Source organism: Anomaloglossus baeobatrachus, chromosome 3 (genome assembly GCF_048569485.1).
Source record: "Anomaloglossus baeobatrachus isolate aAnoBae1 chromosome 3, aAnoBae1.hap1, whole genome shotgun sequence".
NCBI classification, from domain to species: domain Eukaryota; kingdom Metazoa; phylum Chordata; class Amphibia; order Anura; family Aromobatidae; genus Anomaloglossus; species Anomaloglossus baeobatrachus.
The window spans coordinates 118,777,104-118,803,340 of record NC_134355.1 but is presented as its reverse complement, the minus strand read 5'-3'; the positions used below and the strand labels follow the sequence as shown (position 1 = coordinate 118,803,340).

Here is a 26,237-nt window from a genome sequence, read left to right as displayed (position 1 = left end):
TACAACGCCATTCTGAATGAATCAGGCCCATGGTAGCAGAAACTGCCCCCGTATTACCAGGTTTACACTGTATGTTGTAGTACGTATTCCTTTGCGTACCTCATCCAAGAGCTCCTCTACTGCAGAAATCTTCCCTTCTCCTTTAGGACCAACTTCCTTAAGAAGCTTGCGATCTTCAGGCTTTAAAGTGTTCAAATGTTAACATTGTATTTTATAGGAAAAAAAAAAGACTTCGCTATTTGTTAGATATATTAGAAATGTAACATCCTCTGCTTCACATGTCATTTGTTTCGTCCATAAGTCAATATTTTCTGATAAGTTACACTTTAATCTCTATTTTGTTTTTTACACATGTCTTACATACAGTATATCTACACATTATATCTTATTACATACAGTTAGGTCCAGAAATATTTGGACAGTGACACAATTTTCGCGAGTTGGGCTCTGCATGCCACCACATTGGATCTGAAATGAAACCTCTACAACACAATCTGCACTTGAATTCTAACGTTTAATTTGAAGGTTTGAACAAAAATATCTGATAGAAATTGTAGGAATTGTACACATTTCTGTACAAACACTCCACATTTTAGGAGGTCAAAAGTAATTGGACAAATAAACCAAACCCAAACAAAATATTTTTATTTTCAATATTTTGTTGCGAATCCTTTGGAGGCAATCACTGCCTTAAGTCTGGAACCCATGGACATCACCAAACGCTGGGTTTCCTCCTTCTTAATGCTTTGCCAGGCCCTTACAGCCGCAGCCTTCAGGTCTTGCTTGTTTGTGGGTCTTTCCGTCTTAAGTCTGGATTTGAGCAAGTGAAATGCATGCTCAATTGGGTTAAGATCTGGTGATTGACTTGGCCATTGCAGAATGTTCCACTTTTTAGCACTCATGAACTCCTGGGTAGCTTTCGCTGTATGCTTGGGGTCATTGTCCATCTGTACTATGAAGCGCCGTCCGATCAACTTTGCGGCATTTGGCTGAATCTGGGCTGAAAGTATATCCCGGTACACTTCAGAATTCATCCGGCTACTCTTGTCTGCTGTTATGTCATCAATAAACACAAGTGACCCAGTGCCATTGAAAGCCATGCATGCCCATGCCATCACGTTGCCTCCACCATGTTTTACAGAGGATGTGGTGTGCCTTGGATCATGTGCCGTTCCCTTTCTTCTCCAAACTTTTTTCTTCCCATCATTCTGGTACAGGTTGATCTTTGTCTCATCTGTCCATAGAATACTTTTCCAGAACTGAGCTGGCTTCATGAGGTGTTTTTCAGCAAATGTAACTCTGGCCTGTCTATTTTTGGAATTGATGAATGGTTTGCATCTAGATGTGAACCCTTTGTATTTACTTTCATGGAGTCTTCTCTTTACTGTTGACTTAGAGACAGATACACCTACTTCACTGAGAGTGTTCTGGACTTCAGTGGATGTTGTGAACGGGTTCTTCTTCACCAAAGAAAGTATGCGGCGATCATCCACCGCTGTTGTCATCCGTGGACGCCCAGGCCTTTTTGAGTTCCCAAGCTCACCAGTCAATTCCTTTTTTCTCAGAATGTACCCGACTGTTGATTTTGCTACTCCAAGCATGTCTGCTATCTCTCTGATGGATTTTTTCTTTTTTTTTTCAGCCTCAGGATGTTCTGCTTCACCTCAATTGAGAGTTCCTTAGACCGCATGTTGTCTGGTCACAGCAACAGCTTCCAAATGCAAAACCACACACCTGTAATCAACCCCAGACCTTTTAACAACTTCATTGATTACAGGTTAACGAGGGAGACGCCTTCAAAGTTAATTGCAGCCCTTAGAGTCCCTTGTCCAATTACTTTTGGTCCCTTGAAAAAGAGGAGGCTATGCATTACAGAGCTATGATTCCTAAACCCTTTCTCCGATTTGGATGTGAAAACTCTCATATTGCAGCTGGGAGTGTGCACTTTCAGCCCATATTATATATATAATTGTATTTCTGAACATGTTTTTCTAAACAGCTAAAATAACAAAACTTGTGTCACTGTCCAAATATTTCTGGACCTAACTGTATATACAATGCTCAGTATAAATGAGTACACCTCAACAGATTTGTCAGAAAACCTTTAGTTTACTTTCAGATTCAATCATTTCTATGGGATACCATACTACAAAACACTCCAACAAATGTGAGACATTAATTGTAAACAAGAGTTATTATTTTCCACAACCAAAAAAATGAATTTTCCTAACAAATTCATTGAAGTCCAATTTGCAAAAGTTAGAACACCGCAATAAAAGTTTTAGGAGAAAAGCTAAATTTAGATTACAAAAAAGAGAATTTTGTTACTTACCGTAAATTCTTTTTCTTATAGTTCCATCATGGGAGACCCAAACCATGGGTGTATAGCTTCTGCCTCCGGAGGACACACAAAGTACTACACTCAAAAGTGTAGCTCCTCCCTCCTAGCATATACACCCCCTGCTAGCCAGTCCTAGCCAGTTTAGTGCAAAAGCTGAAGGAGGACATCCACCCACAAGTAGAGACAGAGTAAAACCCGGAACAACCGGAACCTCTGTCTGCAACAACAACAGCCGGTGAAGACACACGGAACAAGAAACCTGCCAACAGGCAATAGGGAGGGTGCTGGGTCTCCCATGACGGAACTATAAGAAAAAGAATTTACGGTAAGTAACAAAATTCTCTTTTTCTTTATCGTTCCTATGGGAGACCCAAACCATGGGACGTTCTAAAGCTGTCCATGGGTGGGAATAAACAGACAAACTGAGAAGTAGGCGAAACCTAACTTCACAAATGGGCGACAGCCGCCTGAAAAAAGCGTCTGCCCAAGCCCGCGTCTGCCGAAGCATGAGCCTGCATTGGGTAGTGCTTCGAAAAGGTATGCAGACTAATCCAAGTGGCAGTCTGACAGACCTGGTGAGCCGTAGCCTGGTGCTTGAAAGCCCAAGAGGCACCGACAGCTCTGGTCAAGTGTGCCCTGATCCCAGGCGGGGAAGGCACTTGAGTACACTGGTAGGCATCAGAAATGGCCGACCTAAGACGAACCAGGGTCGGCGTAGATGCCGAGAGACCGCTACGCTGACTAGTGGTCAGCACCAGAGAGAGGTGCACCGCCTAATAACAGCGGTGCGAGACACAAAGATCCGGAGCGCCCGCACCAGATCCAGGATATGCAACGCTTTTTCAAAGCGATGAACAGGAGCCGGACAAAAGGAAGGCAGGGAAAATGCCCCGGTTAAGGTGGAAGCAGCAACCACCTTAGGGAGAAAGTCCGGAGTCGGACGGAGACCACCTTGTCTTGATGAAAAACCAAAAAAGGGGGTGACTCAGAAGAGAGTGCAGCCAAAACAGAGACTCTCTTGAGGGAAATTATGGCCACTAGAAAGACCACTTTCTGTGAAAAACGAAACAAAGAAACCTCCCTGAGAGGCTCAAAAGGGGGGTTTCCGGAAACCGTGAGGACCGGATTAAGGTCCCAGGGCTCCATAGGCCGCCGGTAAGGCGGAATAATGTGAGATGCGCCCTTGAAGGAGCGCACCTGAGCCAGCCGGATGATACGCCGCTGGCACACACTGACAGAGCCAAGAGCTGTCCCTTAAAGAGGGATAGTCCTAAGCTGTAGACCGGACTGTAGAAGGGACAGGAGGGTCGGCAAGGCCAAAAGGCCAAGGACACTTCGGAGCTCGAGTCATAGTGGAGATGACTTCAGGAGGGATACCAGAAGTCGTCAAAATCCAGGACTCAAGAGCCACGCCGTCAATCTGAGAATCCAGAATTCTGGCGGAAAAAAACGGACCCTTTGAGAGAAGGTCTGGACGGTCCGGAAGATGCCATGGCAACACTACGGACAGATGGAGCAGGTCAGGGTACTAAGCTTGCCTGGGCCAGTCTGGAGTATGAGAATGACCCGACGGCCCTCCTTACTGATCTTGCGCAGGATTCTGGGCAAGAGCTAGAGGGTGAAACACGTAAGACAGACGAAGCTGGGACCAAACATGCACCAGTGCGTCTGCCACAGAAACCTGAGGATCGTGGACCGCGGATGGACAGCTGAGATAATCTGCCTCGCAGTCTTCACGTCTGGGATATGGGCTGCGGATATGGTGGACTAGGAGTCCTTCGTCCACTGAAGAATGCGTTGAGCCTCCAACATTACCAGGCGGCTAAGTGTGCCGCCCTGGAGGTTGATGTAGGTAAACGCTGTTACGTCGTCTGACTGGACTCGAATGTGCCCAGCCGCCAACAGATGGTGAAAGGCTTAGAGAGCTAGAAACACAGCTCTGATTTCCAGCACATTGATCCAGAGGGCTGATTCGGACAGAGTCCAAGCGCCCTGCGCTCCGTGGTGGAGAAACACTGCTCCCCAGTCGGATGGACTAGTATCCTGGTGAGGATCACCCGGGACGGGGCCAGGAAGGAGCGTCCCTGAGACAGAGTGGCCGAAGCCACCACTGAAACGAGCCCCTGGTCTGTGGCGAAGCCACCACCCCGTGGAAGGAGGAAGTTCGCTTGTTCCAACAGCGGAAAATGTCCAGCCTCCGAGGAGGAGAAACTGGGCAAGGGAATCGCTTCCATTGACGCCACCATATGATCCAGTACCTGTATTTCGTGCCTGATGGAACGACGTCGACCGCCAGCAGAGGGACTACTGTTTGACTAAGGGCAGCTTCACAAGTGCCGACAGAGTCTCGAATTGCGTCCCTGGGTACGTGAACTTCTGGTTCGAAGTCAGAGTGGTCTTGGACAGAATGACAAGCCACCCGAATTGGTTAGCGTGGCGAGAGTGAGCGAGGCACTCTGCTAAGAGTCTGCACTGGATGAAGCCCCGACAAGAAGGCCGTTCAGGGCAAAAGATCACTGCCAACCTCTAGGGGTGCAGGACCCTAATCACAGCTGCCCCAACCTTGAGAGTACTCGAGGGGCCGTGGCTAACTCCAAGGGAAGAGCCACGAATTGGACCACTCCGATTGCAAAACGTAGCCAACGCTGGTGAGAAGCTGCGATTGGCACATGCAGATAGACATCTCTGATGTCGATGGATGCTAGGGAATGTCCTTGGGTTATCAATTGATCCGGTGAAAATACCCGGAACAAGACCGAGACTCCATGTGAAAACGCCGCACCTGAACATGCTTGAAAAGCTTGAGATCCAGGTCGGAAGTACCTGCCCTCTACGGGGACTAGGAATAGATTTAAGCAGAATCTCAGAACCGTTCCCAATTGGGAACCGGTACAATTACTCCATTGGCCTGCAAGAATGCCACGGCCTGTGAGAAGGCGGCGGCCTTGGAACAGGGGGGAGTTGACAGAAAAAATCTGTTTGGCGGGTGGATAGAAATCTATCCTGTAGCCATGGAGAAGTAATCCCGCCCCCACTGATCGGAGACGTGTTAAAATCATACGTCGCCAAAGTGGAAGAGCCTGCCACCGACCAAGGACGTTGCTGGCGTGGCCAGATAGCCCGGAGGAAGCTGACTTAGTGGCAGCATCTCCTGCGGTTTCTGAAGACGCGGCTTCGAGCGCCATTTGGGTTTTACGATCCTTGGCCGAACTAGTGGACGAGGCCGAGGGCTTAGAAAACGCTCAGATGGAGGAACGCAAGAACGAAAACCTCTGATTCCTGCCCTGGACAGGTTTCCTGATTTGGGATTGTGGCATGGAAGAACTCTTCCCGCCAAAAGCTTCCTTAACAATTTCATCCAGTTGTTTTCGAAAGACTGGTCCCAACAAAAGGGAGCCCAGCAAGGAACTTCTATAGAAGCATCTGCCTTCCACTTCCGAAGCCACAGGAGCCTGCGGATAGCGAGGAAAGTAGCCAAGGCCACCGCGGTGCGGTGAGAGTCTCCAGCATGGCAGACATGGCATAGGATGAAAAGGCTGAATCTGGAAGTTCAGGCAACCATTTCGGGCATAGAGTCCCTGTGAGGGAACGCATCTCCTCTAGAGAAGCAGAGGAGGCTACGAAAGCCCGCACTGCTATAAAGCTGAGGAGAACGAAGCTCCTGCCGCCCCTAAACAGATTTGGCCAGAAGGACAACCTGGTGGACAGCAAAACTATAAATGAGGAGCCATCAGCCACTGATATAACGGCCCGGGCTGAGCCACCCTTGGTGAATGAGCCCACTCCTTAACCCCACTGGTGGAAAGGGAAACAGTCATCAGAACCATGCTTCATGGGAAGCGTCTGTCAGAGCAGACTCTGGGCTTGTTCACAGAGGCCTGAAAAACTGGAGTGGTTAAGGAACACACTCCTTGTTCTCTTAGGCAAGGTAACTCCGGCGGATTAAGGTCCAGTACAAAAGTAATGTACAGTGGGATCCCTATAGAGGTGCCGTCAGCCACTGATACAACTATCCGGGCTGAAGTCTAGACACCGGAGGGACCACCCTTGGCAAATTAGCTCACTCCTTGACCACCACTGGTGGGAGGGAGAAACAGTCATCAGAACTCCGCTTTGGGGTCTGACAGGACAGGCTGTGGGCCTGGCACAGTGGGCTGAAAACTAGAGTGGTAAGGAACACACTCCTTGTTCTGTTTAAGGTATACTGATGCCTTTCTGCCAGCGGGGAGTGCTCCCCTGATACAGGCGGATGGAGGTCCAGTACAAGTATAATGGACGCAATCCCATCATTAGCATCTGCGTCACCTTCGGACAGATCAATGGTACATAAAGTAGCGTCCGAGCCCCTGGTAGGGACATCCTCCTCGTCCAGTGAGTCAGCTCGTGAATCAGAGCTGCGGGACGGGGAAGGACAGGGGACCCTGCGTCTCCATTTTAGGAGGACGGGGTCTGAGACCAGAAGGAGAGTCCTCCGTGAGCTTTGCTGAGCGAGTAGCAGCAGAAACACCCTGAGAAGGGGGCTAATGCATGCTCCGCAGAGTCCGGGACGGTCATCCCCTGGAAAGAGCGGATTCTGCCCAAACCGGGGGTTCAGCCACCGAAGCCGGAGCAGCTGGAGGGACCACTGATGAGCCTCCAGGCTGACTCTGCGTCTCCTGTGTTTATGTGCTCGGTACCGGCCGTACGAGTCCTCATACAGTGCAAATTAAAAACAGCCCTGCAGCCTTGCTCTGATGTGAGACATGCTGCAGAGGTGGGGGCTCTGACCAGAGTGGCCCCCAGCAGAGTATATAACAGATAAAATAAGCAGCTGCACAAACCGGAGGTTGTGGCTGCTAGGCCGTTTAATAGACATTTTTGTGCTCCCAGTCCCTCAGCCCAGGCCCCCACTTGTCACAATGTGGAATCTCTGTGCCTATGCAGGCACAGAGAACGCTGAGAAAATGGCGACCGGAGCGAGGAGAGGGGGCGGGGCCTACTCTGAGAGCGGCAAATGAGGTAGACAGGGGAGGGAATCCTTCCTCAGTGAGGAGTGTCCCTTCCCTGTGCTGCACAGCCGCTGGGCGGAGCCATCCTGTCTCTCTGCGTGACTGACAAGCAGAGGCAGTGGAAACCGAAACTAGGCCTCAGGCGAAGCCGGGGCCTAGATTTAAACATGCGGCCAGCGTGCAGGCACCATCGGCGCGGTTCTCCAGTGAAAACTGGAGAACCGGCCGGAAATGTTAACACAAACATAAAACACACTCTCCCCACAAAATAAAGTATAAAGGACCCCTGGAAAGACCATTTTCTGTGGTAATAACGTCTCATGTACTTAGCTTGTGAGACGCAGGTGCCAGGTCCCTGGGGGATGAGCGCTCCGTCCGACAGGATCCTGAACAGGGCTGTGGATGGAGACCGGTCTCCTGCAAAGCAGTGAGAACCGTGTTGGCTCCCACTTCAAACCAGAGCCTCTCAGAGGGTGTTGAAGGAGCGCGGCATGTGAAGGCTCCAGCCTTGGAAAATCAACCTTAACAGCACCGCCGACACAGTGGGGTGAGAAGGGACATGCCGGGAGTCCAGACTGGACCCGCTTTTCTTCCAAATCTTTGATCCAAAGAAAAAAATCAAAAATCAAAAATCAGAGAATGCATGTGTGTGTGACCTCCTGAAACACAAAGCATTGAACTGGCTTGGACCGGCTAGCAGGGGGTGTATATGCTAGGAGGGAGGAGCTACACGTTTGAGTGTAGTACTTTGTGTGTCCTCCGGAGGCAGAAGCTATACACCCATGGTTTGGGTCTCCCATAGGAACGATAAAGAAATTTTAATTAACAAGAATTCAACCACAAGTCTAGTTCATTATACAGGTGTAGCAGATATTTGACTATAAAAGGACATTACTTAACAAATAAAACCTCTTTCCATTTTATCCTAGGAGTACTAGTACCAAATGTAAGAGAAATGTCACAAGACTTGAAAGAGAAAATACACACAAAAAGGTGAAGGCTACAAGAAGCTTTACCTTTTACTCGTAGTTCTGTAGCAAAGTGATACAAAACTTTAACAAAGATGAAACCGTAACCCTCTCACAGAGACATCCAGGCCGACCAGGGAAGATATCACCTAAACAGTATCTTCTTATGAGAAGGTGGCAGAAAATCAACATGCAAGTTCATTGCAATTAGCTAAAAAAGTAGGAAGTCAAACCAGGCTGAGTGTTTCCCATGTAAGTGTACACTGTAGACGAATGGTGTGTATGAGTGTCGTCCATGAAGGAAGCCTCTCCTTAAGCTCAAGCACAAAAAAGCCACCAATATTTTGCCAGGCCCATGCTGAAAAAAATGAAGACTACTGAGACTCTATACTCTGCAGTGATCAAGATAAATGTTTTTGGAACTGATGGCTTTAAAACTGTATGGAGTCACAAACGTGACCCTAAGAAAGGGTGAAAGTGATTCAGTGGCCAAGTATGTCCCCTCAAACACCTATCTGTCAAGCATGGTGGGGGTAATGTGATGGTCTGGGGTTGTTTTGGTGCTGTTAAAGTGGGGGATTTGTACAAGGTAAAAGGGATTTTGAATAAGGAAGGCTATCACTTCATTTTGCAACGCCATGCTATACCCTGTGGACAGAGCTTGATTGGAGCCAATTTCATCCTACAACAGGACAATGACTCAAAGCACAACTCCAAATTATGCATGAACTATTTAGGGAAGAAGCAGGCAGCTGGTATTCTATCTGTAATGGAGTGGCCAGCCCAGTCACCAGATCTCAACCCTATAGAGCTGTTGTGGGAGCAGCTTAACCGTATGGTACGCAAAAAGTGCCCATCAAGCCAATCCAACTTGTGGGGGGAGGGGAGAAGCATGGGGGGAAATATCTCCAGATTACCTCCGCAAATTAATATCTAGAATGACAAAGGTCTGCAAAGCTGGAATTGGTGCAAAGAAGCATTCTGTGCCGAAAGCAAAGTCTGAAGGAGAAAATTATTATTTCAAGTAAAAAACGGATTTTTGTGTACTCACCGTAAAATCGTTTTCTCTTAGCCATCATTGGGGGACACAGGACCATGGGTGTTATGCTGCCTATTCATAGGAGGACACTAAGTAGATGCAAAAGCATAGCTCCTCCTCTGCAGTATACACCCCCTGGCCGGGCCAGGCAAGCTCAGTTTTAGTACACAAGCAGTAGGAGAAAAAACCAGTAAAAACTTACCTCAACAGAGAAACATGAGAAAAGAAGAGTCATAACCAAATAAGGTACTGAGAGAACCAAGGCCCAACAGGGCAACAGGGAGGGTGCTGTGTCCCCCAATGATGGCTAAGAGAAAACGATTTTACGGTGAGTACACAAAAATCCGTTTTTCTCTGACGCCTCATTGGGGGACACAGGACCATGGGACGTCCTAAAGCAGCCCATGGGTGGGAAACATAAAAGAAGACAACACAACCCAAGGACTAGGAACCAGTCCCAGACAGCCTGGAGCGCCTACTGAGAGAGGTGCTCTACTGCCGTTTGCAGAATTTTCCTACCCAGATTTGCCTCAGTTGAAACCTGGGTATGGACTCTGTAATGCAATGAAAACATATGTAGGCTAGACCAGGTCGCAGCGTTACACACCTGTTCCACTGAAGCCTGATGCCGAATGGCCCACGAAGCGCCAACTGCTCGCGTGGAATGAGCCCGCAGCCCACTAGGAATGGGCTAGAGTTGCAAGCGGTAGACTTCCTGGATCGTAGAGCGAATCCAGCGAGCCAGCGTCGCCTTTGAAGCTGCCTGTCCCTTCTTAGGCCCCTCAGGAATGACGAACAAAGAGTCCATTTTCCTAAAGGGGGCTGTCCTGGATATGTAATATGTGAGAGCTCTGACGAGGTCTAACGAATGCAGAGACATTTCCACTCTTTGAACCAGGTGTGGACAAAAGGAAGGCAGGACAATGTCCTCGTTCAAATGAAACGGGGTAAGAACCTTTGGAAGGAAATCCGGAAGGGGGCGCAGAACCACCTTGTCCTGGTGAAAGATCAGAAAGGCGCGCGGCAAGAGAGTGCTGCTAGCTCCGAAACCCGTCTGATGGACGTAATTGCCACCAAGAATGTTACCTTCCAGGACAGAAGAGTAAGGGAGGATTCCTTGAGGGGTTCAAAAGGAGACCTCTGGAGACCGTCCAGAACGAGGTTGAGGTCCCATGGTTCCAGCGGCCATTTGTACAGGGGAACTAGATGGGAAATGCCCTGGAGGAAGGTCTTGACTTGCGGTTTTTGAGCCAGGCGGCATTGGTAGAAGATTGAGAGCGCTGAGACCTGCCATTTAAGGAAACTGAGAGCCAACCCTGCTTGCAAGCCAGGCTGTAGAAAGTCGAGAATTCTGGGGATGGCCAGAGGCATAGGCTGGACGTTAGTTTCCCTGCACCATGAAAGGAAGATTTTTCCACGTACGGTGGTAAATGCGGAACGAAGCAGGCTTTCGGGCGCTGATCATGGTGGAAATAACCGCGGGGGAGAATCCCGCTCTTGTTAATACCCAGGTCTCAATGGCCACACCGTCAGCTTCAGGGCTCTGGAGTTCTGATGGGAAATGGGCCCTTGGGTCAGCAAGTCTGGGATGTCTGGAAGGCGCCACGGTGCGTCTATGAGCATTTGTACTAATTCGGCGTACCAGGCACGCCTGGGCCAGTCCGATGCTATCAGTATCACCGGGACTCCCTCTGCCTTGATCTTCCTGATTACCCGCGGCAGCAGGGGTAGAGGTGGAAATATGTAAGGCAGGCGGAAGTGGTGCCAGGAGCAGACTAGAGCATCCGCGCCGATGGACTGCAGGTCGCGTGACCTGGCTATGAACGCGGGTACCTTGGCATTCAACCTTGAGGCCATTAGGTCCACGTCTGGTGTGCCCCAGCGAGTGCAGATGTGTAGAAACACATCTGGGTGGAGAGACCATTCTCCGGCAGCCAGGCCTTGGCGACTCAGAAAGTCTGCTGCCCAGTTCTCTACCCCTGGTATGTGTACCGCTGATATCACTGATCCCGTCGATTCGGCCCAGCTGAGGATCTTGTGGGCCTCGAGATAAGCCGCTTTGCTGTGGGTGCCCCCCTGCCGATTGATACAGGCTACAGCTGTCGCATTGTCCGATCGGACTCGAATCTGACGACCCGCTAGCAGAGGGCAGAACGCTCTGAGCGCGAGGAAGATCGCGCAGAGTTCCAGGATGTTGATGGGTAGGAAAGACTCCTGGGGTGTCCAACGTCCTTGAGCAGTGTGGTGCCGGTACACTGCTCCCCAGCCTAGGAGGCTGGCATCCGTGGTCAGGACCAGCCAGTTCACTGGGAGAAAAGATCTCCCCTTCGATAGGGATGAGGACCGAAGCCACTAGCGGAGTGCGTACCTGACTGAAGGCGTCAGGTGAAGATGTCTGTCCGGGAGACGGGGCTCTTGTCCCAGGCCGCTAGAAGGGCTAGCTGCAGTGGGCGGAGGTGCAGTTGAGCAAAGGGTACTGCTTCCATAGCCGCCACCATCCTGCCAAGCACTTTCATGCTGAATCGAATGGAGCCAGACGGAGGACGTAGCGTACCGCTCGTTGAAGAGCGAACGCCTTGTCCTGAGGGAGAAGGATCAAGCCCCGACGGGTGTCCAGGGGCGTGCCCAGGAAGGTGATGGATCGTGATGGGATCGGGGATGATTTGTCCAGATTCACTAGCCACCCTAAGCGGGATAGGGTGTCCACAGTGATCTGTACGCTGGTTGAGCAGTCGCGGAAGGAGGGGGCCTTGATGAGGAGGTCGTCCAAGTAAGGGAGAACGACTACTCCTCTGGCGTGAAGGACGCTCATGGCGGCCGCCATGACTTTGGTGAAGACCCTTGGTGCGGTGGCAAGGCCGAAGGGTAGAGCTACGAATTGAAAGTGGGAGTCCTGAATTGCGAAGCGGAGGAAGTTTTGGTGATCTAGGAATTCCCCTTCGACCATGGATGCAATAATGGACCTTAGGGACTCCATTCTGAATCTCCATACGTGCACATGTTTGTTTAGTGTTTGAGGTCCAGGATGGGTCAAACTGACCCATCCTTTTTGGGGACCACAAAGAGGTTGGAATAAAACCCCCCGAACTTCTCGTCGTCTGGGACAGGTATTATCAATCCTGCTGTTTGGAGCGAGTGGAGTGCTGACAAAAAAGCTTTGCGTCGTTTTCGAGTCTTTGGGGGGTTTGAGAGAAAGAACCGACTCGGGGGTCGGGTCCGAAATTCTATGTGGTAACCGGAAGACACAAGGTCTCGCACCCATTTGTCGTCTGAGGCGGCAGCCCAGATGTGTTGAAAGAGCTGCAGACGACCTCCTACAATGAGTGTGTCTTCCGGGGTGCCGAAGGAGTCATGAGGGGGAAAAACGTCGTGGCCGAGTCTCCCTAGTCATGGACTGTTTCGGTCTAGGCTGCCATGACGAAGTGGGTTTCGGGGAGAGCTGAGAAGGTCGGTCCTTGCGTAGTCCGCGGCTGGTGGCGGGGACAGCACGGGATGTCGACCAACCAAATGAGTTCTGAAAAGGAGCGGAACGAGGACTGTGGACGTCTGGTGAAGGACGTCCTGGACTTCAGCTGGGGGAGGGAGGTACTCTTTCCTCCCGTGGCGTCAGAAATGAGCTTGTCCAGACGTTCGCCAAACAATCGGTCTGGAAAAAAAAAAAAAAAAAGGGAAGGCCCGTGAGAGACTTTTTGGAGGCAGAGTCCGCTCGCCATTGTCGGAGCCAGAGAGCTCTACGGATGGCTATGGTATTTGAGGCGGCAAACGCTGCGCAGGTAGCAGCGTCCATGGAGGCCTGGATGAGGTACTCCGCTGCAGCGGCAATTTGAGCTGTTACCTCTGTGAAGGTATGAGTGAACTGGGATTCCTCAAGCGAAGTGTTAAGGGAGTCTGCCTAGACCGAGATCGCCTTTGCGACCCACACAGAGGCAAAGGAGGGCGAGAGTGAGGAACCCGCAGCCTCAAAAGCAGAGCGGGCGAGGTGCTCCACCTGTCTGTCTGTTGGGTCCTTGATGGAGGAACCATCGGGTAAAAACAGGAGTGTCTTTGTGGTAAGGAGGGAGACCGGGGGGTCGACCGAGGTCGGATCGGCCCAGCCCTTAGGGGCAGGTGAGGCAAAAGGGTACCGGGACTCCATGAGTTTTCGGTTACCGAAGCGCCTGTCAGGCTTCTCCCTTTGCTTTGTGGGGATATCCTGAAACTCTAGGTGATCAGAAAAAAAACCTTTTGGGGTTTCCTTGCCCTCTTAAAGGAGACCGCATGGTCAGTGGTAGTGGATGGGGGATCCTCCACATGCAGAGTTTGGTTGATTGCTGTTATAAGGGAGTCTATTGCAGTTTGATCATCTGGGGGTGATGAAACCAAGGAATCCTCCTGGTACAAACAGCATTCTCCCTCTTCCAGCTCATCAGAAGCCTTGGAGCGTGTGCGAGAGCCTGCCCTGTGTGCTCCCGAGGGAGAGCCCGCTGGAGACACCTGGCCATGTGCTCTTTTCCTGATCCCTGCAACCGGTGAAGCATATGCCCGGATTACCTCAGAAGGATCCTCCATGGGGGTATCCTCAGGCTGCGTTCCGTCCAGGGACCCAGAAGGCTGTGGAGGACGACATTGCATAGCCAGAACCAGGTTCTGTGATAGTTTTTCCATGGATTGGGACAGAAACTGTGCCCATTCCGGTGGGCTGGGGGCCCTAGGCTCTGGGCTGCCGGTTGCGGCGGTGGTGGCAGGGGGGTCTTGGGGGGCTATAGGGGCACAGGACTCACAGAGAGAAGAGGTGTAGCTCAGCGTGGCAGGCAGTGCAGGCTGAATAATAGACTATGTGGGCCTTAGTACTCTTAGTGCCCTTAGATTTCTGCATGTTCCTAATAGGAGTATGCCAGAAGGGGAAGCAATTAAATGTTGAATGTTTCATTTCATTTCCATGTCATCATCCTTGGCCTGCCGTGCAGGGGCCATGCTAATATGCTAATCAATCTTCTGTGTAGCTCTGCCTTTGAGCATATGTGCTGCTCAGCAGAGCTACAATTGAAGCAAGCACCTCACCAGAATCAGCCGATGACCCTGTCCTCAGGAGGAATTAAACTCTATGAAGATCTTCGCACGCTTTCCTGGGGGGGCGGGGCTTAGCGCTAAAAGAGCGGGAAGATGAGTCAGTGTGCCCCCCCTGCTGTGGGTAGTAAAAAACGGCGGGAAGGGAGCTTCTGAGTTTTCCTCCCTCTTCCTACAGTCAGCACACAGCTTGTCACTGGTGGTTATCAGCCGGCTTTTCTGCTATAGCAAATAAACAGAGCAAATAAAAACAGCGTGAGTCCCTGAGCCCTGGGCCCTCCCCCCTGCCACCGGGAAATTATCTGCAAGACTTTCTGCAGACAGCAGAACCTCCCCCTCCTCCAGCCAGCAAGCTAGAGAAAGTTAACACTGTGTGTGCAGGATCCTTGCTCCTTGCCCATAATAAATACTGTAAATGTCCTGGGAGCCTTCCCTGCAGCGTCTTTTCTCCCTTTGTCTGGGAAACCAGTCAGGGGGGATTTCACCTTAAAACACTGCTTTCCAGGCAGTGAAAATAGCAGAGTCAGCTTGCTGTGTCGGTGTCATATTCAACTCAGAGCCTGCAGAGAGGGGCTGAGGAATTGGTGCCATCTTCAACTCAGAGCCTGCAGAGAGGGGCTGAGGAATTGGGCTATAGCGGCACAGGCCTCTACCCTGGGCTTTGGAAAATCGGTGTCTGTGGAACCCGTTGTCCAGCCCAGGATCCAGCGTCGCAGGAGGGGGTACGTGGAGGCGACACTCCACGTTCCCGCCCGTTGATGGTAGTGGGAGATCGGTCCCATAGGAAACCGTCGCCCTCAAAAATAACAAACCTTGAAAGGAAGTGCCTCCTACAGACTGAGCTTGCCTGGCCCAGCCAGGGGGTGTATACTGCAGAGGAGGAGCTATGCTTTGCATCTACTTAGTGTCTTCCTATGGATAGGCAGCATAACACCCATGGTCCTGTGTCCCCCAATGAGGCGTCAGAGAAAATCATTATTTCTAACCTCGTCAATGTCTGGACGATATTTTCTATTCATTATGCAACTCATTTGATAAATAAAAGTATGATTTTTCATGGACAAGACAAAATTGTCTGGGTGACCCCAAACTTTTGAACTGTAGTGTATGTTGCGCAGGGAAATCTGAGTGAGGCTTTACACTGACTGAGAAGAGCCATGTATCATCCCATCAATTGTGATATAGTCTGCTGAGCCATGCATCTAATCTCACCATGTGCAATGCAGTCTGCTAAGCTGTGTATCTAATTCCATCATGTGTGATACAGTGTATCTAAAGCTATTATGTGTGATACAGTTTTCTGAGCTGTGTATCAAATCCGATTATGTGCGATAGTCTGCTGAGCCATGTGTCTAATCCCATCATGTGTGATACAGATAGTGTATCTAATTCTATTTTGTGTGATACAGTCTTCTGAGCTGTGTATCTAATCCTATCATGTGTGACACAGGATTAAATAGACAGCTCAGAAGACTATCATACATGATAGATTTAGATACATGGATTGGCGGACTTTTCACAAATGATAGGATTAGATACATCGGCTGTATCAAGTGTATGATGTTGTTTGTAGCTGGAGCAGTGAGTGTCCTTCTATTGCCCTTGGTCAGTGGCCAATTATGTGAGTGAAGGGTCTGCAGTTTCAGATCCCGCGGACCAAATAGGCCGCACACAGTAACAAAAAAATTATACCAGGACCATTTTCTCTGCTGCGTTCTGTCTCAAACATACCGGGAGTCGATCTTCTTTCTGAACAGGTTTTCTGCTCTTTTTCTTGGACCGTTTTCCTTTTCCATTGTTACTTCTGGCACTCAGCCCGTCCTCGCTGGCTGCAGGATATACACAAATATTAGCCAATAATGGTACATAATTATACTGTAGGCAGCCACAGGAGTTAATTACTAGTAATATCAGCAGACAAATTTTAACAATATATGATACCCAAATCTAGAAATACACTCTAAAGAGAACCGTTCGTTATGTGGCCTGCCATCCAGATCTTATTTAGTGGGTGCCGTCACTTCACGTGGCATGCCCTGAATATAACCTTGGTCATATTAGTGCAGAATGACAGAAGGGAGCCCACTAATGTCCTGAACAAATGACCTTGCTACTTTACAAAAAGGTAATCGAAATCCACAAAGTAATGACTTGACGGTGTTCTCATGGATGAAAATACTTCTTAGACTTTTGATTTTCATATTATTTTTTATATAAACAAGCATGATACTTCACTAGTAGTTATGAAAAGTTACTGAAGCCTTATGGGGTTGTCCGGTCTAATCCATAGGTCTGCAGTTACTGTATGTGTCACTATATGACTACAGACGTTTGAACTCGGCTGCATTGTGGGCTGTGAGGATTCACCGGTTTCAGAGCCAGGAACAATGGTCAAGAGGCCGCGAGTATTCGATATGCATCCTCCCAGCCAGAATCCAACTAGAGTGGCGTGGCTTCGCTGATTATATTTGCATTAAACAAAGCCGTGCCTCTCTAGTCGGATTCTGGCCGGGAGTATGCATATCACATACTTGTGACCACTGTTCCAACTCTAAAACTGGCGAATCCTCACAGCGCACAGTGCAACTGATGTGAGAGTTCATAAATCTGCAATCACAGAGTTACTGAAGACTTATGGACTTAGACGGACAATCCCTTTAATGAAGTCATATGTCCTCAATAGCTATTGGCCAGTGTTCCACTGCCCCATATATATGCATGCTTGTTCACATGAGCGTGCATATATTCTATGGGGATTGGGGAAATAGCTACTGCTGACACTTCTGACAGAAATTTTGAGGAATCCTGTATTTATTTTTCTCTGGAATATGATATTCTGTAGTCTGATCCTGCGGTCATACTCATTCCCATCTGTCGTCTTGCTAACAAATCGAATACATGCCATCAAGAAGTAGCTTATAATCTGGAGACATGGAGACACATAGGTCATTATAAGAGCTGTACACACAAAATACTTAAAATCAAAACTATTTGGAATGGTTGGCAGCACCGACATGCCCAGGTGAAATCTGGTTTAGCAGCTCCAGTGGTGAGAGAGTGCAGAAACCAGAATTCTCCTGATACTGTATGGAGAGAAGGTATGCACACCAATGACTATGCAAGGGGAATACATGTAATAGCAGAAACTGCTGTGTGAATAATGGCCTGAAAAATCCAATAGCTATATGTAAAAATGAGAGTGGAATCTGCATTACTGCCATGAAATATGAATAAAGAGAAATTTAGCTACTGAATTGATCAATGCAAAAGAGCCCCAAAACCTCTTCACGGTATTCTCTTATTTTTGGGGTCCCTAGCTAATGTGTGTCCTCTCATGCAGTTAAAAAACGTACCATGTATGGGAAGCTGAGACCCAGGCTATATATGTATAAATGTGGACCAACAAGGTATGGGTGGGGTCGGGTTCACAAACGAAAGACTACTAACAAATAAAGAAATAACGTTTGGAACACCATTCTAAGTCTTTCATTTGTGAAGAGGTTTTGGGGCTCTGTTGCATTGATCAATTCAATAGCTAAATTTCTAAGTCTATGTGCTTAGTATAACCCTTCACGAACTATGATGTATATTTGTGTTATAGGTCGTGTCCCTTGCTTTGATTCAGGCTCGCACCCCTACTTCTGACTAACCTTCCAAATGTTTATTAGCACAAACCGGAGAACAAAGAGAAGATATTATGAGACTGTAGGACCTCAGGATTACACTCTTCAGTTTTTTCCAATGAAGACACAATGGAGGTCATTCATTAAGACTGGAGTATAGCACACCAGTCTTAATGAAGTGCTCACTGCTGTACCTTTCATTATTAATGAATCAGGCGTGTCTGATAACCAGCGCGCCGGGGGCTGCTGTACAATTCTGGAGTAAGTTGCAGAAGTTATGATGAATTTGACGGCAGATGTGACCACTACCGTCCTGCCCATGCTGTGCACATATTGGCGTAACTGGTCAGGCCTAGCGTATAAACGCTAAAAGTCGTATTTTTTTCACAACTGCCAAGTTGCGCAAAAATATTGCAACTTATTAAGGTGTTTATACTTGATTTCTGGAACACTTATCTTAATGAATCGCCCATATAGTTTGCACAAGAGTGAACCTCGAAGTTAAAGAAAACATGGGGGAAAGAAAGCATGGGAAATTTTATGAGGAGCTGTAACAGACTTGCTTCATTTTTTTAATTTTAGATATTAAAAAAAATGGTTGTGACGGTGACGGTGGACTATTAGTGTTCCAGCATCCTAATTCTGGGATTTTTGTGTAACATATTCCACCATGTGGTTTATCCATGATTAGACTTATCCTGCATGATGCCCAAGTCAATATTTGTGCTGCAAGAGAAATAATGTCATGTGAAAGGCGCGAGCTCCTGAGTCAATAAACACATTGTTACAAGGTTTCTTTGATTTTCCTGCGCCCATTGTATTGTGCAGTTTATGTTATCCCATCAATTACAAACTTGTGGCACACAAAGATGGGGCAGCTCCTTGCACTATGTGTGCTGCTAAACCTCCCGCACATATTGTGAGTTATGTGCTGAATACTCGTTCATACAACGTAAAGAAATGCAATTATGTCAGTATAAGGCTATGTGCGCACTGGAAAATGGAATTTTCTCAAGAAAATTCCGCAGGTATTCAAAGATTACCGCACCCACGGTAAAAAACCGCGGCAAACCGCACCCGAAAATCGCCTGCGGTTTGCCGTGGTTTGCTGCGGTTTTACCGCGGTATTGTTCGCGGTATTGCCACGTGCGGGTTGGGATGTGCTTTATTGCATTCAATGCAATAAAGCACATTGAAAGAAAAAAAAAAAGTCATTTCATTCTGAGATAGTATATAGATAAAGAGACAGAAGAATAGATAGAGGGATAGATAGATAGATAGATAGATAGATAGACAGATAGATAGAGGACAGATCGCTGCATTTCCCACGGTCGGCAGTGAGTTCACATTACCGGCCGTGGGAAATGCTGCGAGACAGCAGAGGTAATTCAGCGCTGTGTGTCAGTCGCGGCTGGATGTAAGCAGCGCAGGACGCCGGAGCTGTGGATTACGCCGGAGCTTTGTTTCGGGAGGGGTTAATAAAATGGTGAACGAGGCTTGTTTGTTTTATTTAAAATAAAGGATTTTTCTGTGTGTGTGTTTTATTCACTTTACTTACGGGTTAATCATGTCAGCTGTCTCATAGACGCTGCCATGATCAAGCCTGGAGTTAATGGCGGCGATCCGCCACTATTAACTCCTTGTATTACCCTGACTGCCACTGCTACACGGCGGCAGGAAGAGCCGGGGACACGCCGGTACTGCCGCATAATGCATGCGACAGTCCCGGGGCAGCTGCAGCTGATATTCTCGGCTGCGGGAGGTGGGAGTGAGGCGGGGGACATTAACCCTGCCCCTCACCCTCCCTAGCCTGAGAATACCGGGCCGCCGCTGTGTGCTTACCTCGGCTGGACGGTAAATATGCAGCGGAGCCCATGTGTTTTGTTTTCTATATTTCCGTTTTCTTTCTATGTGTGTTCTATGTGTCTGTGTCTGTGTTCTATGTCTGTGATGTCTGTGTGTGATCTGTGTGATCTGTGTGATCTGTGTGTTTGTTTACTCTCTGCTCCGCTTCCTCTTCCTGTAATGACATCACTTCCCTGCAAAACCGCAGACAAGCGATGTACATTACCGGAGGTAAACCGCGAAAATACCGCAGGGAATAACGCAGGAAAACGCAGTGAACCGCACAGAATTTGCTGCCTGCGTTATTCCCTGCGGGATTTCACGATTACATTGGAGTCAATGGAGTGAAATCCCGCAGCGATGTGCGGAAAAGAAGTGACATGCAATTGTTTTTGCTGCGGGAATCCCGCAGCAAAACATGCAGCTGTCAAATTCCGCCTAGTGCGCACAGGATTTTTTTTGCCCATAGGATTTGCTGGTGATTCACTGCAGAGATGTTATGAACATTTTCTGCAGCGAAACATGCAGCAAAACCGCAAAAAATCCGCGGCAAAATCCGGTAAGTGCGCACATAGCCTAAAAGTGGCATGAGTGATCAGAGAAGAGCCCACCAAGCACTTTTGCCCCTTTGTCCGAGCACTCAGACCCCCACCAATATAAACGTCTGACCTGTTTGAGTATTAATAACACAAGCAAAATGTGGGGTATGACATTTTTTTCAAATCCAATGACTGATTCTTATGTTTTCTTATGCCCTGATTTGAAGAAGAAAAAAAAAAGCATGTATGGATTTTGCACAAAATGGGCATGAAATTACGTAGAAGCAAGATAAACAAGAACATTTTTCACTTTAGCTTTAAATGTACATATTTTATACACACATATATATATTATATATCGATTTAATGAACATTTATTCTGCAACTTTATTGGAAATTAATTCTGAATTATTTTCCTTTTCTCTTCAAATCTTCTCTTGATGCCTTTTTTGTTATAGAGGGCCGGTGGATCTTCTATGTGCAGCATCCATTAGTTGTCCTCCATCATGTTCACGTTCTATCTACCTTGGTATTGTCATTCCATCTCCTTGATATCCTGATCTTTCTTCTTGCTCTTCCCTAACAGCACCAAGGATTCAAGAGTAGTCCACATGGGAATATAAAAAATGTAACTTCAAATTCATCACACAACCCAAGGCTCTGAAAAGTTTCAGCAAGTTCTCCATGATGGGCTTATATTTTGGATCTTTGCTGTTACCTAGAAATTTTGTCACAACTTTCTAAAAAGAATCCCAAGCCCTTTTCTTAACAGCTTTCATTTATCTTTAAAACACATGTCCATCATGAGTTTCCAAAACGCCTGAAACTTGATACACAGGTACTTAAAAGTCTCTCCTTTCGGTAGAGCTTTCACAATCTGCTTCATCAGTCCAAGCTTAATGTGGAGTGGTGGCAGGAGAACTTTAGTGGGATCAACTGAACTTTCTACAACTATGTTCTTGAGTCCAGATTGCAAAGATGTTCTTGTTGGCCAACTTTTATGGCTCCAGTGATGAGTCCTATCCCGGCTGTCCCATTCACATAAAAAGGATGGGTACTTTGTGTATCCTATTTGCTGCACAAGGAGCAGAGAGAACTTTCTGATGACCACATATTGACCATTCTTGATCCTCTTAGTTAAGATTCTAAGATTCTTGAGAATAAAGTCTTAAATTCTCATAGCTTTCCTTTAAGAATGCCTTACAGGCACTGAAGCTTACTTGCTACCATAGTACAGTAAGACAAAACAATCACTGATCTCGGGGAGACCAGCCAGAGAAAACACCGCCGGCAGCCAACGAGGGTGCTCAAAACAGTGAAATTCTAGGTGCATTGCCCCCTGGGAAATATGCAAATCAAAAAAGTCTGTGGAGCCTCTGTTAGGAGTCTCGACACAGAAACTAGCCAGATATCCCTCCGGGAAGGACCTAGCCATGGAGTGGCTCTTTTTAGGAGACCACCATAACCACCATATGAAGTGGGCCTTTTAGTCAATATCCAACTTTTTGACAAGTTTAAAGATATGACAAGGGAAATACCAAAGCCAGGTATCCATCCACAGACAGCTGTTTCGGGGTGTTGCCCCTCATCAGTGTGGAGTAGGATTCTGGCCAGGTGGGAGCAATGCCTAGTAGACCAACAAGACAAAACAATCACTGATCTCGGGGAGACTAGCCAGAGAAAACACTGCCGGCAGCCAACGAGGGCGCTCAAAAACAAAAAAACCTGGCCAGAATCCTACTCCACGGACTTTTTTGATTTGCATATTTCCCAGGGGGCAATGCACCTAGAATTTCACTGTTTTGAGCGCCCTCGTTGGCTTGTTGGTCTACTAGGCATTGCTCCCACCTGGCCAGAATCCTACTCCACACTGATGAGGGGCAATACCCCGAAACAGCTGTCTGTGGATGGATACCTGGCTTTGGTATTTCCCTTGTCATATCTTTAAACTTGTCAAAAAATGGATATTGACGAAAAGGGCCACTTAATATGGTGGTTATGGTGGTCTCCTAAAAAGAGCCACTCCTTGGCTAGGTCCTTCCCGGAGGGATATCTGGCTAGTTTCTGTGTCGAGACTCCTAACAGAGGCTCCACAGACTTTTTTGATTACCATAGTACAGTAGCAGCTTTCAGACTTTTTTTTTAATGAATCAATAAAATCTCCACTCAATCACATTGTGCTCAATGTTAATTTTTTCCAGTTCTAGGGCACCATCTTGAGAAAAGTATGGGAGAAATTCCTTTTCTCTGCTTCTGTACCATGAAAAACAGGTAGGAGGAGCTAGCAGGTTCTTTACCTTTAGATTAGAGTTCTGATGGGCAGACTCGCAGATAACCGGGACCGACGGACCTTACCGGATTTAATAAAAAAAAAAAGAAGTTTGCTTCCAGCCCGGGAATTGGTCCCAGATATCTGGCTGGATGCCAGTTCCCATATCTATGTCTATGAGGACCAGAATCCGGCAATTAATAATGGTGGTAGAAGGGATGTGGGATAGTAGCAGGTGCGCTATACTTACCAAGGCTCCAGTGCGGCTATAACTGTTCCCAGTGCTGCTCTTTAGGCTTATGCATATGCACTGCTTTCCCCACCCACCGGCATTTGTAATTGGTTGCAGTCAGACGCGCCCCCACCCTGAGTGTCAGCGTGTCAGCTGACTGCGTCCAATCACAGATGCTATGTGCGTCTATTGTGGCATTAAAATAAATAAAATTGGCATAGGGTCCACCCAGCCAAGGTAAAGACCGACAGCTGAAGGCTGGTATGTTCAGGCTAGGGAGACCCATGCTTAATGGGCCCCCCAGCCTAAAAAAGCTGCCTGCAGCCACCCAGGATTGTCGCATCCATTAGATGCGACAATCCCAGGATTTTACCTAGTTCTTTCTGATTGCCCTGCTGCGGTGGCAATCAGGGTAATAAGGGGTTAATCACAGCTCACAAGCTGTGGGTCATTGGGATTAGCGTGAAAGTCTTCGTCAGAATCCTGTTCTTCATGTTCAGAATCTTCTGAATCAGGTGTATCTTCAAGTTTCTTCGGAGGTGAAGGGACAGGTATTCCTGGACCGTGAGGCACAGGGTGAATCACTGATGGGAAGTCCCAGGGGGAAATAATAAAGTATACAAATATTACAGCACTGAATTGCAAACAATTCTTTCTTTGAGGTAAAACATTTTGTAAAAACAGGCAGGAAATTGCTTTACCTCAGAAAAAGAATCAGATACAGTCCCACGCTGTGCTATTTGTAAACTTTTTTTTTTTTTATTCCTCCCCTGCCCAGGAGATTTAGTATCATCAGACATTGTCACTGTCTGGTCAGACATGACCATTACACAGGGCAGAGAAGGGACATATACAGTGGGTACGGAAAGTATTCAGACCCCTTTAAATTTTTCACTGTTTCATTGCAGCCATTTGGTAAATTCAAAAAAGTTCATTTTTTTTCTCATTAATGTACACTCTGCACTCCATCTTGACAGAAAAAAACCCCAAAAAACAGAAAGGGAGAAATTTTTGCAAATTTATTAAACAAGAAACACTGAAATATCACAGGGTCATAAGTATTCAGACCCTTTGCTCAGTATTGAATAGAAGCACCCTTTTGACCCAGTACAGCCATGAGTCTTCTTGGGAATGCTGCAACAAGTTTTTTACACCCGGATTCTCTGCCATTCTTCCTTGCAGATCCTCTCCAGTTTCATCACGTTGGATGGTGAACGTTGGTGGACAGCCATTTTCAGGTCTCTCCAGAGATGCTCAATTGGGTTTAGGTCAGGGCTCTGGCTGGGCCAGTCAAGAATGGTCACAGAGTTGTTCTGAAGCCACTGCCTTGTTATTCTAGCTGTGTGCTTAGGGTCATTGTCTTGTTGGAAGGTGAACCTTCGGTCAAGTCTGAGGTCCAGTGCACTCTGGAAGAAAACCTCCATATTTCTGCACTTGGCTGTATTCATCTTTCCTTCAATTGCAACTAGTTGTCCTGTCCCTGCAGCTGAAAAACACCCCCATAGCATGATGCTGCCACCACCATGTTTCACTGTTGCGATTGTAATGGGCAGGTGATGAGCAGTGCCTGGTTTTCTCCACAAATACTGCTTAGAATTATCACCAAAAGTTCTATCTTTGTCTCACAAGGCCAGAGAATCTTATTTCTCATAGTCTGGGAGTCCTTCATGTGTTTTTTTGCAAACTCTCTGGGGGCTTTCATATGTCTTGCACTGACGAGAGGCTTCTGTTTGGCCAATCTGCCATAAAGGCCCTGACTGGTGGAGGGCTGCAGTGATAGTTAACTTTGTGGAACTTTCGCCCATCTCCCTACTGCATCTCTGGAGCTCAGCCATAGTGATCTTCGGGGTTCTTCTTTACCTCTTTTCCCACGATTGCTCAGTTTGGCTGGACGGCCAAGTCTAGGAAGAGTTCTGGTGGTCCCAAACATCTTCCATTTAAGGATTATGGAGGCCACTGCGCTCTTAGGAACCTTGAGTACTGCAGAAATTCTTTTGTAACTTTGGCCAGATCTGTGCCTTGCCACAATTCTGTCTCTGAGCTCCTTGGGCAGTTCCTTTGACCTCATGATTCTCATTTGGTCTGACATGCACTGTGAGCTGTGAGGTCTTATATAGACAGGTGTGTGCCTTTCCAAATCAAGTCCTATCAGTTTAATTAAACACAGCTGGACTCCACTGAAGGGTCTTAATACTTATGACCATGTGATATTTCAGTTTTTCTTGTTTAAAGGGAACCTGTCAGCAGAAATTTCGCAATAAACCTAAAAGATTCCCCCTCTGCAGCTCCTGGGCTGCATTCTAGAAAGGTTCCTGTTGCTATTGTGCCCCCTCTGAGACCTAAATAAATACTTTATAAAGTCTTACCTTTTTGTATCCAAATGTTTTGTTATGGTCACGGGGGTGGGCTGTCTTGCGTCCGTTATTCGCCTCCCGCCACTTTACGCCGTCCCCCATCGCTCATTTCAATACATGAGGATGTCGCCCAGTGCTCCCGAGGTCTCGCGCATGCCCAGTGGCACTATCGCGGGACAGCACTGTGTAAAGCGTGACCGCTGGTGAGGTGATTGCGCAGGCGCGAGATTATGGGCGGCACTGTGATTGTCATCAGCAGCGTCATCCAAGTACCCGCCCATAATCTCGCGCCTGCGGTAATAGGTGACGTGGGTTCATATGGCCAGCGCTTGCGCATAACGGTGGAGGCAGTGGGAAAAGCGCGGGCACGAAATTATGGGCGGGTACTTGGATGACGCTGCTGATGACAGAAAAGTGGAGCAATCATAATTCCTCACTGTAAGTTGCATCACCTCCTTAAAAATGAAAATGGATGAAACCTAAAAGAGAAGCAAACTAGCAAATAAAAGAATGATAAGTGTGGTATAAAGTTGCCACAACATTTAGGAACTGCAGAGAAAAATCACAGCCCCAGTGTTCTCCATAGATGAAGCATGTAGGGTCAGCAGACGATATATAGTCAATGTAAAAATGAGGACATCTTGTAAGACTTACCCACACTAGACTGGGTTTCATCATGGTCATCTCGACCCTCCGTAACGTTGCTCAAGAAGTGATTGTTGGACAACTGCATTGGCTTCCCGGTTACAACATTCTTTGGGATTTTAAGAAAAAATTTCATAAGTATTTGTAGCAAAACTATATGGAAATATACACAAGATAAGCAGCCAACTCAATAAATGTAATCTACACTATAGCAGAACATATACATATACCATCTTTACAATGCATTATAATTAGTGATGGGTGAATAGTAACTATTCGTGTTCGGATAATGCTTACCAAATACTGAGTACTATTCCGCTATTTGCTACAACAAAAAAACGCTCGGGT

The 26,237-nt window shown here is 47.6% G+C and overlaps 1 protein-coding gene across 2 annotated transcripts in view; it reads right to left on the bottom strand.

The window, feature by feature from the left end:
- Positions 1-26,237, bottom strand: part of DZANK1 (double zinc ribbon and ankyrin repeat domains 1) — a 116,656-nt gene that overhangs the window by 11,720 nt on the left and 78,699 nt on the right. For both annotated transcript variants that reach the window (XM_075338106.1, XM_075338107.1), the window contains exons 16-18: positions 25,899-25,998; positions 16,114-16,211; positions 100-180 (exon numbers count right to left, since the gene is read on the bottom strand). In XM_075338106.1, coding sequence (XP_075194221.1) covers positions 100-180; positions 16,114-16,211; positions 25,899-25,998 — 279 coding nt within the window. The remainder of the gene's footprint in view (positions 1-99; positions 181-16,113; positions 16,212-25,898; positions 25,999-26,237) is intronic.